General features: G+C 57.1%; 5 protein-coding genes across 6 annotated transcripts; 3 read left to right on the top strand and 2 right to left on the bottom strand.

Moving 5' to 3' along the window:
* The first annotated feature begins 650 nt into the window (after positions 1-650).
* On the top strand, positions 651-2,942 carry H310_08990 (hypothetical protein). Its single transcript, XM_008874931.1, has 7 exons — positions 651-772; positions 825-969; positions 1,021-1,781; positions 1,836-1,956; positions 2,012-2,150; positions 2,198-2,418; positions 2,477-2,942. The coding sequence occupies exons 1-7, from the start codon at positions 677-679 to the stop codon at positions 2,857-2,859; spliced, it is 1,866 nt and encodes a 621-aa protein (XP_008873153.1). The 5' UTR covers positions 651-676; the 3' UTR covers positions 2,860-2,942.
* Positions 2,943-3,796: 854 nt separating this feature from the next.
* On the top strand, positions 3,797-4,317 carry H310_08989 (hypothetical protein; the record flags this gene model as incomplete). The annotated part of the gene is made up of 2 exons (XM_008874930.1): positions 3,797-4,066; positions 4,189-4,317. 2 exons carry the CDS (start codon positions 3,797-3,799, stop codon positions 4,315-4,317), a joined length of 399 nt encoding a protein of 132 aa, XP_008873152.1.
* H310_08988 (hypothetical protein) lies at positions 4,227-4,977 on the bottom strand. Its single transcript, XM_008874929.1, has one exon. The coding sequence runs from the start codon at positions 4,910-4,912 to the stop codon at positions 4,400-4,402; it is 513 nt and encodes a 170-aa protein (XP_008873151.1). The 5' UTR covers positions 4,913-4,977; the 3' UTR covers positions 4,227-4,399.
* An 829-nt stretch (positions 4,978-5,806) lies between these two features.
* H310_08987 lies at positions 5,807-9,616 on the top strand. 2 transcript variants are annotated; one of them, XM_008874928.1, is made up of 3 exons: positions 5,807-5,991; positions 6,076-6,684; positions 6,744-9,616. In XM_008874928.1, exons 1-3 carry the CDS (start codon positions 5,845-5,847, stop codon positions 9,522-9,524), a joined length of 3,537 nt encoding a protein of 1,178 aa, XP_008873150.1. In that variant the 5' UTR covers positions 5,807-5,844; the 3' UTR covers positions 9,525-9,616. The 2 variants fall into 2 exon arrangements, with proteins under 2 accessions (XP_008873150.1, XP_008873149.1); XM_008874927.1 differs by having other exon boundaries at positions 5,807-6,684.
* On the bottom strand, positions 9,484-10,969 carry H310_08986 (CAMK/CAMK1 protein kinase). The gene is made up of 5 exons (XM_008874926.1): positions 10,877-10,969; positions 10,471-10,819; positions 10,089-10,404; positions 9,953-10,038; positions 9,484-9,882 (listed from the first exon to the last, which is right to left on the bottom strand). Exons 1-5 carry the CDS (start codon positions 10,960-10,962, stop codon positions 9,628-9,630), a joined length of 1,092 nt encoding a protein of 363 aa, XP_008873148.1. The 5' UTR covers positions 10,963-10,969; the 3' UTR covers positions 9,484-9,627.
* Positions 10,970-11,146: the final 177 nt, after the last annotated feature.

Genomic DNA, 11,146 nt, shown 5'->3' with positions numbered 1-11,146 from the left:
CCGTTGGCCGTGAGGACGGTGTACTCCACGGCGAGGGCGACTTGACCACCTTGGTGGCAGCGCCTCTGGTGGCGCACGATCTAGAGCGAAGGCGGTTGATATAGATCGAATTGTGGATCTTTCGGTGCTACGGCTGCCGGTCGACGGCGGCGTCTAGGACCCCCGACGTCGTGCGCTGATCTTGGAACTTCGTGCGTGAAGCGGGTGTGGAAAACGATCGATCGCAACGCGTCCATCGCTTGGGGTTCAGGTGGCATTGCGTGTTGAAACGAGACTTTGGTTGAACATGCGGGGTGTGCCGAGTGAAGATCCAAGCGTTCTCGGCCATCCATCCGCACATGCGTTGAAGCAGAGAGAGGTGTGTCCAGCATGCCGATCACCCTCGAACAACTCGTTCCGACGTCATGGGCTCGTCGACGGCACCGTGCGCCGTCAGAGGTGTCGGCCACAACAAAACGGCAGGTTCGGACAGTCGCCGTGGAGAGCATGTTGGAGACGCGGCACGAGCCTTGCAGTCGGCGGGCGGCACGTGCCTCACCGAAGGGGCGACGTAGATGCGCCATCCTGTCCATCTCTCTCTTGATCGAGTACGGTGTGGATGGGTCCAGAGATACTCGAGGGCATCGGGTCGTGTGGGTCACTTTCAAATTCGACGTCCCAAGCGCATCGCCATTCGATGCTGGTGCTGACACTCTTGACCGTGCTCGTGGGGACGGCCCTCACCGCCGAGTACAACGCCGATCGATGCACAGTTCTCCTGGTCGGGGCCAAGGTTTGTACATGTATGCCATGGAGATGTGGCCAACCCTCACGTTGGACTGCAGGCGTCGGCGACCGGCACCCCCATGACAACGCACACCGCCGACTCGTCCGATTACGACTTTCGCATTGCCAAGGTGCCTCGCCAACAGCATGCGGCGGGTTCCCACCGCAACATTCCGCTTCTGCACCAAGTGTACCCTCGCTTTGGTATGGGAGAGATTCGCCCGTCGTCGAAAAACAGGCTGACTTGTGGTGTAGTTGGCCGCGACCGCGGAGCCCCCGAGTACTACCGCGAGAACGTCGAGGCGGGTTTTTTCAACTGGACAGACACCCCCGTCATTGGCACGATTCCCCAAGTCGACATCACGTTTGGCTACATCGACGGCATGTACCCGATCATGAATGAGCATCAACTCGCGTTCGGCGAAAGCACTTGTGGGGCGAAACTCTGGGCAAAGCCAGCCACCCAGGGTGGATCGGCTCTGTTTGACATCACGGAGCTCGCTCGGGTGGCCCTCGAGCGCACCAAGACAGCGCGAGCAGCGATTCAACTCATGGGCGACTTGGCCGTGCAATACGGCTACTACGGCGCCGAGTGGGAAGGCGACGGCGTGTACAGCGAAGCGGGCGAGACACTGACTGTCACGGATACGAAGGAAGGGTGGGTGTTTCACATCTTGCCGGACGACACGGGGGCGTCCGCGGTGTGGGTCGCGCAGCGTGTGCCCGATACGCACATCGTCGCGATCGGCAACCAATTCATCATCCATCAAGTCAACCTGACCGACACGGCCAACTTTCTTGGCTCGACAAACTTGTACGACGTGGCCAAGCGCAATAACTTTTGGGACGGCAAAACCGACTTCGACTTTACTTTGGCGTACGCGTCGCCGTTGGATGTCTCGAGCAGCAAGATCCTCACTCGGCGCCAATGGCGCGTGCTCACGTTGGCCAACCCGACGTTGGCTTTGAGCCCCGACACGGACGTGTACGGGTCCGACTATCCGTTTTCCGTCGAGGTACGCACCATATCCCGTTCGGTCGCGATGCCACAACGAGTCGTCGGCGCGTAGACGGCGGGAATCCTGACGGTCCAAGACATCATGCGCATGCAACGAGATCATTATGAAAACACGCCGTTCGACTTGACGCAAGGACTGGCTGCCGGACCGTACGGGAACCCCGATCGCTTTGGTACGCGCCGACAGGTCACGACCCATGGACCTGATGGGTTTCACGGTGGTGCTAGCCCTTGGCGACAACGTGTCTGCGCCGTCATGGGCGAACGGCCATCGAACGACGTTTGAGCGCCCGATATCATACCACACAACGTCGTACTCGTACGTGACGAGCTTGCACCCGACCGACGAAAACCACGCGCTCATTTGGTACGGCGGACGGCGGCACCACCACGAGGCTCACTCGGTGCATGCAGGTTTGGAGCGTACGTCCCCCATGCCACTGCATACGTGCCGATCTACGCCAAAGTGAGCGCCGTCCCCGCGCTGACCAACCACGGTTCTCTCCTCCGCTTTGATTTCAACGTGTCGTACTGGCTCCACGCCGTCATCGGCAACTACGCCGGACGCTTCTACAAACACGCGATGCCGGCGGTCGCCGCGGTCCAAAAGGTCGTTGAGGACAACGCGTTTGCAGGTATGGTTGAGCGTAACGTGGTCCACCGATGGATTCACGAAGCGAATGCATCATGTAGCTCAAGCCGACGTCCAAGCCAAGGCCGTGTCGATCTTGGCGACCGACGGCGAAGCGGCCATGGTCGCCCACCTGACCGCGAGCAGCGACAAGTTTGCCAAAGCGGCTCACGACGCGTTTTACGCGCTGTTCCTGGACATCGTGACGCGGTTCCACGATGGGTGGATTTTTTCCGACTTTGCGACTGAAACAATGCGCATGACAGCGATGGGGTATCCGAGTTGGTGGCTGGAAGAGGTGGGGTACTATGGCCCCCGGCCGGAGAAATCAGCAGGGACGGGAACGTTGGTGTTGGGTGTGGTTACGGCGGTGGCGTTGATGGGTCTGTGCTTTTGGTTGGGCCGCCGCTCCGCCAATTCCAAGGGCTATGCCTCCATCATATAGTTAGCAGTAGGCATCATATTTTCCTCGTGAACAGTTGTGCCATGCTTGTGAAAGTCATGTACATACCATGGCATATTCGGTGCAAGGAGCCAATGCCGCGAGCGCCGCAGAGCCCAAAGTCAGGACGCGGAATCGTTCATTTCGCTGGTGGGCGACTGGACCGACGTCGTGGGTGGCATCACCACTTTGATGTTGAGATCTCTGCGGAGGTGAAATACGTTGATCAGCGCGGTTGAATGCATCGACGTCGAGGAATGTGGTTAAGCTGAGCGCACATGCCGATGCTGTAGTTGAGTGACTGACGGAGCTGAGCATACACGTCAAGATGCGTGCGTGGATGCGGCGCTTCGTATTCAAGCGTACACAAGACAAGACAAGTGGGGGGACTCGAGTGGTGCAACACACTCGATGAAGGCATAACGATCGCCTAGTTGGAGCTGGCGCGACGGCTGTATCAAACGTCTGACCCACACTCACTCAGCGCCATCGCCACGTCCGTCATCTGCCCGTCTCGGTGAGATCATGCTGCACAGACGCCGCCGCCAACTCTCCCGAGCATGGACATTTCATCTCTGTGAAGATATGACTCGCACGGCGTTTGATTGGGTGAAAACGAAACGATATAAATGAACTATTAGAGGTTGATAAGTGGCTGCTCACTTGGCACGCGTTCGCGTTACGCGCGGTTCCAGCAAGATCCCACCAAAAGACGCTGCGGACGCTCATGACAAGAGGGAATTGTTTAGATTTCTTTGAAATACCACTACGTTTTACCTCGATGTTTTCCGCAAATTGCGCCTGCAATGGTCAATCAATGGTAATGTGATGTTGTTCCAATGTGATGGAGATAGCAATGAAAGAATACTGAAGGATTATTGATTTTAAAAGGTTATGCATATATGGAATGTCCTTGTTGTGCACCGATATATATATCGCCATGTCCTTGGTCGCCAACTACTCGGACTCGGACCCCAGCAGCGGCGGCACCGACGACGACGTCGAGGTGAAGGCGAAACCATGCGCAAAACATCCGATCGCACTGCCATCGGCAGACGACCTCTTCTCGGACGCGAGCGGTGCAAAAACAACGTCCCTCGCAGCGTTTGCCAGTGCTCGACCGACCACAATGCCCTCACTTGGCTCGAAACGACCTCGGGATGCAGCCACCCCCGCCATGATGGAATCGTCAAAGAATGCTAAAAGGAAGGTCCGTTCTCTCGTGCCTCCTCAGCTGCGACGACCCAATGTGTCTACCGAAGATCGGAGGTGCGTTCGAGTGTACGCGCATGTATCCATCTGCAGTGCTTAAAATGATTCGTCGGCATGTAGCTCGTGGAATACCCAAAAGACAATGAAGCTTCAGCAATACACAGCGGAAACAGCGACGAAATCCATCGCGCGGTCGGCGACTTGACCATCATTATGTTGTCGGCATGCTCAGGCACGCCACCACATTAAATATAGCTGCTTATCGATGCCCACTGTTGAGTTGACTACGACTGTTCGTACCATACAGAAAGTCGGACGGACAGTTCATTGTCTATTCGCCGGTGATGTGGCCCATCGACGGTGCCATGGGCTCTGCCTCGATAGATGTAGAGGGATTCGGTGCACTCCCCTTGACGGGGGTAGTGGGGTTGCTTCCAAGCTGGGATGCCTTGACTGCATTCAAAAGGGATCGAATGCCTTCCAGTTTTTGTTGAAGCACTTGAACACGGTTCGGAAACCCGCGCAGACGCACGGCATAGTCCACCAATGGCGACTGCGACTCGTCCAGATTGGCGCGGCCATCCTTGGCTCCCGTCAGCGTCTCTGTCAACGCCTTGATCTTGTGGTGCAGTTGTTCTTGCGTCTCCAGCAGCATCGACACGTACTGGTCGCACTTTTCGACTTTGGGCCACATAGACATGTACAGCCCGACGGCAAATTCCTGCCCTGCCATTTCAGGCGCAATCTTCTCGACCACCACGGCGTGCTCCCTGCCATCCTCGGACGAAGCGGCCGCGACGTCGCCGACGCGTGTACTGGCGTCCACTCCTTGGACGGTCGACATCGCGTTCGGCCCACTTCCCAAATCTCGAGGTCGAAATCGCACCTGTCGATTTTATTGAATTCACCAGGAAAATTGAAACCTGTCGAGGGGAGAATAGAATGGAGGTTTCGCCACTTCCTAAAATATTGAAGACGGGCGTATTCAAAATTGCAATCATTCATAGAATTTTAAATACCACTTGAAAATGTCTTCCGGGCATCTCCCTCGCTTTACAAACATTTAGTATCGGATTGGTCAAAAATATTTTTCACGTCAGCTAAACTTCATCTGTGGTCTTTCAAACGGCCACTGGGTGAATTGAAAATTGATGCGACTGTTTTTAAAACGTTTTTTCAGCGTTTCATAAAATGGATTTGCGTTTCAAATGCATACCGAATCTGGCCCCATGTAGAGGGGCTGCCCATCGTCCGCCCTAACTTCTTCCGTGCGTAAAGTATATCTACAAGGTCGGCCATGGACCAGGACGGTTTGCTCACCCGCGTACATGTTGCCGGCAGGCGGAGGAACGGTCGAAGTGCCTGGCGACGTCCGTCGGGATCGAGTGCGATTGCTACGTGACGAGCGTGGTACACCGACATTTACCGTAGATGAAACAGCGTGCACGCATTCTACCACCGATCCAAACTTTCACCAAACTTCTTTCATGATCGAATGTCGTGGAGTGTCGGCAGCGCCAGGAGCCACCGTCACGGCGGTTGATGTCAGCCAATTTGGCCGCCATTACAACGACTGACATGCGCGGCCCTGAAACCGACCGGATAGATCGTTCGAAACAAAGACTTCGAAGTTCGCTTCGCCTGAGTGGAGAGTTATGATTGGTGAAAAATCGAAATCCGAAGGCAGTTCGGCACCGCATCCGGATGTGTGGCCAGAGTTCGGATGCCTTGATGGTGGATTTCCTCTGCCTATTCCACACTGCTTGCCGACGCCGCATGACAGGCACCAGCGCTCGGTCATTGCATGGCTATGCATACCGCCCGCAACCGGCGGTCAGTAGCAGCAGCAATCGAAGCAACAGTCTTCGGGGCCAGACGTCCCCGTATACGCACAGCGACAAGGACGAGCAATTGTACAACCTCGTAAGTGATCTCAGCCATGCTTGTCGCAAGGACAGCAACGCAAATGCACTCAAGGATTATAATCTGATCGAGACTTTGGAAAAGAGTGCCAAGGACATCCTAGCCCGTCGCAACAGCAACCAGGACGGGATGAACAACGACGCTGTCGTTGCCGCTTCCCCCGACACGATTCAGAAACGTCGGCGATTGTCGATCGAGGCAAACGACGACCGTGACAGCGACAACACTTGTGACAAGTCGACAAACCCGCGCTTTCAAAAGATCGAACGACCTGCGGACAATGCACCCAAGCGCTACAACATGCCGACGTTCTTTTCGTCGATGCCGCCTCGACAAAGCAGCAGCGGCGCTTTGTCCGCGGCGGTGCCCCCGCCATCCGTTCGACCCATAGCCAAGCCAGGTGGCAAATCGATCAAATCTCCTTCCGCGAAGGTCTCTGCGACAGTCGATTTCCAGGACTTCTCGGACAACGAGGACGAGGAGCCGTCGTTCATGCGCGATACGATTTCGCGTGAGACGTTTTCCCGCGAGACGGCCATGTACACGCGGGAAGCCCTGTGCATGGATGATCTCTCGCCGGATGAGATTAATATGATCGCTCCTGGACAAGAAGAGGTTCACCGGAAGCGCCAGCATGGAACCATGGGCCGCGAAACTCCGGCCGTGTCGACCAACAAGACCGTGCGTCAAGAGGTGAGCTTGGATGCTTCTTGTGGCGCCATCGTGCTTGTCTGTAACCCGCCATTGCGTAGCCGCGAAACGACGACATTCAGGCAATCATGGACAAAGCCAAGGGATCCGTCGACCCCGACTACGTCAATACTCACCACGCAACCGCGGCAAAGATGCCGGAGACCTCGCCGTTCTCGTCATCGTCTCCTTTCTCGACTGTCAATGGCAAGGCAGAGCCAGAGTTTGTCTACACGCACTTGGGGTCAAAGCTCAAGTCCAACCTGCGGTCCCGCAGCGGATCGGGCTCGAAAGAACGGTCACGTCGCGGATCCGTCGACGACAAGCGGCGCCAGCACACCATCACGGAATCGAAACTCATCTCGATCCACAAACCAAAATCCACAACTTCGACATCGTCGGCGAGCGCAAGTTCGACCGCTTCACTGCAAGCATCGCGAGCCCAGCTGCGGTCGCAAACGATGCTTGAATCCAAGACGAGTTGGCCCACAGGCAAGCCTACCACGTCGACACTAGGATCCCAGCCACAGTCGATACCCAAGCCTGCCACAACGTCCTTGACAACCGCTGCGGGAACCACCACCGCCAAATCCAAGGCAGGCCCGACGCGGAACATAGCAGCGGCGGTGACTTCAGCTACCCATGCCGCATCTGTTTCAAAGGAAGTGGCCGTGCGCAGTGAAGGTGGCAAGACCGGCACTACCAAGCCATCGCCCCCTCGACCTCTTCGAAAGGAGTTCTCCCTGGACGATACGATTCAAGATGAGAGTCCGGTGGTGGCCGCGCTACCGGCGGCCCCAGCCGCAGCTGTTCCTGCCACCCCACCCGCTCCTGTCGTCCCTGTAGAGCTGCTGCAAAAGATCGAGTCGTTGGAAAAGCAATTGGCCAGCAAGGACGCCGAGTGCACGCGGCTGTCGACCGAATTGATGGCTCAGGACGCCCAATGGAAAGTCCAGTTTGAAGCCTCCGACACGGCGTACAAGGCCCTGGAGGCGTCCGTGGCCGTGTTAGCCTCGGAGAAACAAGTCCTCGCGACGCAGGTGCATGACCTGGAGCGGAGGATTCCGCTGGGCGACTCGTCCTCGAACCGCATCGTGTGGCATTTGCGCGAGATTTTGCGCGAAGAAGAATCGGACAACAAGATCGAGTCTGCCAAGGCGTCGCGCATCGCCGCGCTCGTGAATCGGTTTGAAAAGTCCAATGCCCAAGTCCAGGCGGATTTTGCACAGCAGCTGCGCCACGAGATCAAGTCCATCGGGCTTACGCGGGTCGCAGCGTCTCTCACCGTCGACTCGTCGACTCGGACGGCCGACTTGGAAGAACGCATTGCCCAACACGAAGCGACCATCCTCAACCTGACGCGGGAAGCTCAGAATTACCAGCGCCAACTCGACTTGGCCCTGCAGACCGCCGTCGACCGAGACCAAGACGTTATGCAGCTCGAATCAAAGTTGACGTCGATGCAGCTCGCTGAGAAGGGTGAGGACGGCGCCGCGTCGGCCTTGTCCGCGACTCTGGCGTCCCAAAAGGCCGCCGTGACCCGTCTCGAAGCCAATGCGGCAGCACTGGAGAAGGTCGTGTCGCAGCGGGACGACGAGAAGGCCGAACTGGAGCGACAGGTGCAGGAGCTCACGCGGGCATTGACAGCACAGACTGAGGCGGCCGCAGCGACCGTCGCGTCCGTGAAGAAAGACTTGGAGCATCAGTGCGCGCAAGTGAAGCGTTTGCAAGACGAAGTTGAAGCCAAGACAAATGAAATCCATGTCCTGAACGCAACGGCGGCGTCGACGATGACGCGGGAGAGCGCGAGTGTTCTCCTCCATGACAGCTTCCTCACGTCGACCGCGCGCAAGTCGGTGCGCTTCGAAGACGACGAAGGTAGTCAGCACTTGCGCAGCCAAGTGCGGTCGCTCGAAGCGGACGTCGCGGAGATGCGCGCCGCCTTGCACGAACGCACGTGCGACGTCAACGCGCTGCGGCAGGAATTGGTCGCCAAAGCGGAAACGATCGAGCATTTGTCCGCGGACTTTGCCAAGCGGTTGGCGCAGCAGTCGGACGTCAGCAACCCTCCCAACGACATGGAAAAGATGGACATGTTTCTGTTCAACCAAGTGTGCGCCAAGCAGCAAGAAGTGGACGATCTCCTTGTCGAACTCGAGCGCAAAGACGATGAAATCAAAGAACTTCTGGCGCGGCAACCAGCCGACAACAATGACGGCGGCGGCCACGACGAAGAGATTGAGCTGCTACAGACCAAGGTCGTCGAGCTCACGGCGCAGCTCAAAGTTGCCATGGAGCAGAACGCATTGTTGACGCAAGAAACGCAGCTGCAAACGCGCAGCATCGAAAGCAAGCAAAACCAGATCAAGTCGCTCCTCGAACTCATGAAGAGCAAGGAGGATGAACTGGCCGAGCTCGATGAAGCACTCGCGACCGCCGAGATCCAAGTCGAGTATTTGAAACAGCAATACAATGTGACGTTTACGCGCGAAGAAGAGGACGGGTTTGCCGCGGCGTATCGAGAGAGCGGCCGCCGCAGCTCGCTGTCCCTCCGGCGCGAGTCCGTGAGCTACCCGCCAAACATTGCTCCGTACTTCACGCCGTCTGCCATGATGGATGACGAAGGGTACGACGAGTACGACCGCCCGCCAACCTCCGAAGGCATGTCCGTGCGTTCGGACTCGACCTACCTGTCGACGGCAGGCATCTCGCCCCCTCCTTCAGCTGCACAGTCCCTGGACGACAACGAGTTCGGCGGGTCCCCTCGATTTAGTTGTTTGAGCATCGGGTCCCGCGACAGCATCGCGTCGTCCCGCACGAGCGAGTGGGGGCTCGAGTTTTAGTAGAGAATTGTTTTTTAATATAAAGTGTGACTGGACTCAGCATCGTAAGATGTTGGACCAGGCGGACAGGGGACTCAGCCCCCGAACGGACAGTCGTGGCGACTTATCCATGTCGGGCATGGCCGACTTGGACGTTTTCGCCGCCCACCGCGGCGGACCCTCTGGCTGTACGCCCAGTGGGGGAAAGCCCCGCCGGAGCCAACCCCTCGGCACCATCCCCTTCCTTCTTGTGTAGCAACGACATGCCCCGGATTGCCTTGGCCGCCATAATTCCCGCACGGAAGCGTCGGCGCGCATTGTAGCGGCGCATTTCTGTCGTGAAACTCGGCAACGCCCTGTCGCTCGCTCCATCCGGGTCCTATATCGCGCACGGCATCAACACATGAGCATCAGAATCAAATACGATGATTGGAGACGCAAGTACGCACTTTGACCCAAGGGTGGTTGAGCACATCTTCCGCCGTGTACCGCTTCTTTGCGTCCACGACAAGCATGTGATTGATCAGGTCCTTGGCTACGACAAGGGGTTGGTGCAGGTGCTTTGAGGAAGCAGCGTGAGCTTACCACTGTCGGACACGTGGTCCCAGTACGGTGACGGAAAGTCGTACGCCCCGGCCTTGATCGTGGCAAACAGCGCCGCGTTGTTCTCGTCGTAGAAAGGTGGGAAGCCGCAGAGGAGGATGTATGTGATGACCCCCAAACTCCACATGTCGACTTCGCCCCCGTACGGCTTGCCTTCGAGGATCTCGGGAGCAACGTAGCCGGGGGTCCCGCACGCCGTTTGCATCATGGAGTTGCCTTGAATGAGTTTGGCCAAGCCAAAGTCGGCAATTTTGATTTCAGCGTTGTCTTCTGTCGACTCGTACAACAGGTTTTCCGGCTACGACGGCGCGACCAACGTGGTCAACAACGCGAGGCACACACGAAAGAATGTGTCCGACGATACCTTGAGGTCGCGATGGACAATGCCGAGCGTGTGGCAGTACGCAAGTGCGGTGGCGAGCTTTTGCACGACGGACCGCGCTTCTCGCTCCGAGTACTTTTCCTTTTCCACGATGCGGTCAAACAGCTCGCCGCCGCTCATTTCCTCCATGACCATGTAGAACGTCTTGGGGCAATCGAATACTTCCTTGAGCTTGACAATGTTCCGGTGTTCGACCATTTGCAGCACCTCGACTTCAACACGCAGAGCTTCTTCGTCGTCTGGTGCCAGGCTCGCCTTCTCTATGCACTTGACGGCCCACTTGGTGTTGTCCGCTTTGTTGACGGCGCTCTTCACCGTGGCAAAGCTCCCCCTACACACGTTCACGCTTCAGAACGGTCCACCCCGTCGACAGCCCCATGCTACGTACGTGCCGAGCGTCTTGCCAAACTTGTAGTACTTGACGCACTCGTCCTTCTTGTAAAAGTCCGTGACCTTCTTAATGATGTTCGACATGGCTTCGAGCGGCAGCAGCCGAGACTTTCGGCAAATGCTCGATCGGTTTCCACCCCTTCGTCGTTGTGAGATGGCAAAAATATCGGCGAAACAGTCCATCGGTATCTTTGTGCGACGTTTCGGCCAAAAATACGGGCGGGCAATTCCCTTGGATATCACTATATTCTCGGCAGGGACGGACCAG

Source organism: Aphanomyces invadans (assembly GCF_000520115.1).
Source record: "Aphanomyces invadans strain NJM9701 unplaced genomic scaffold supercont1.19, whole genome shotgun sequence".
Taxonomy (NCBI): domain Eukaryota; phylum Oomycota; class Saprolegniomycetes; order Saprolegniales; family Verrucalvaceae; genus Aphanomyces; species Aphanomyces invadans.
Note: the sequence above shows the minus strand (reverse complement) of the source record. Positions and strands in the feature narration are given on the sequence as shown.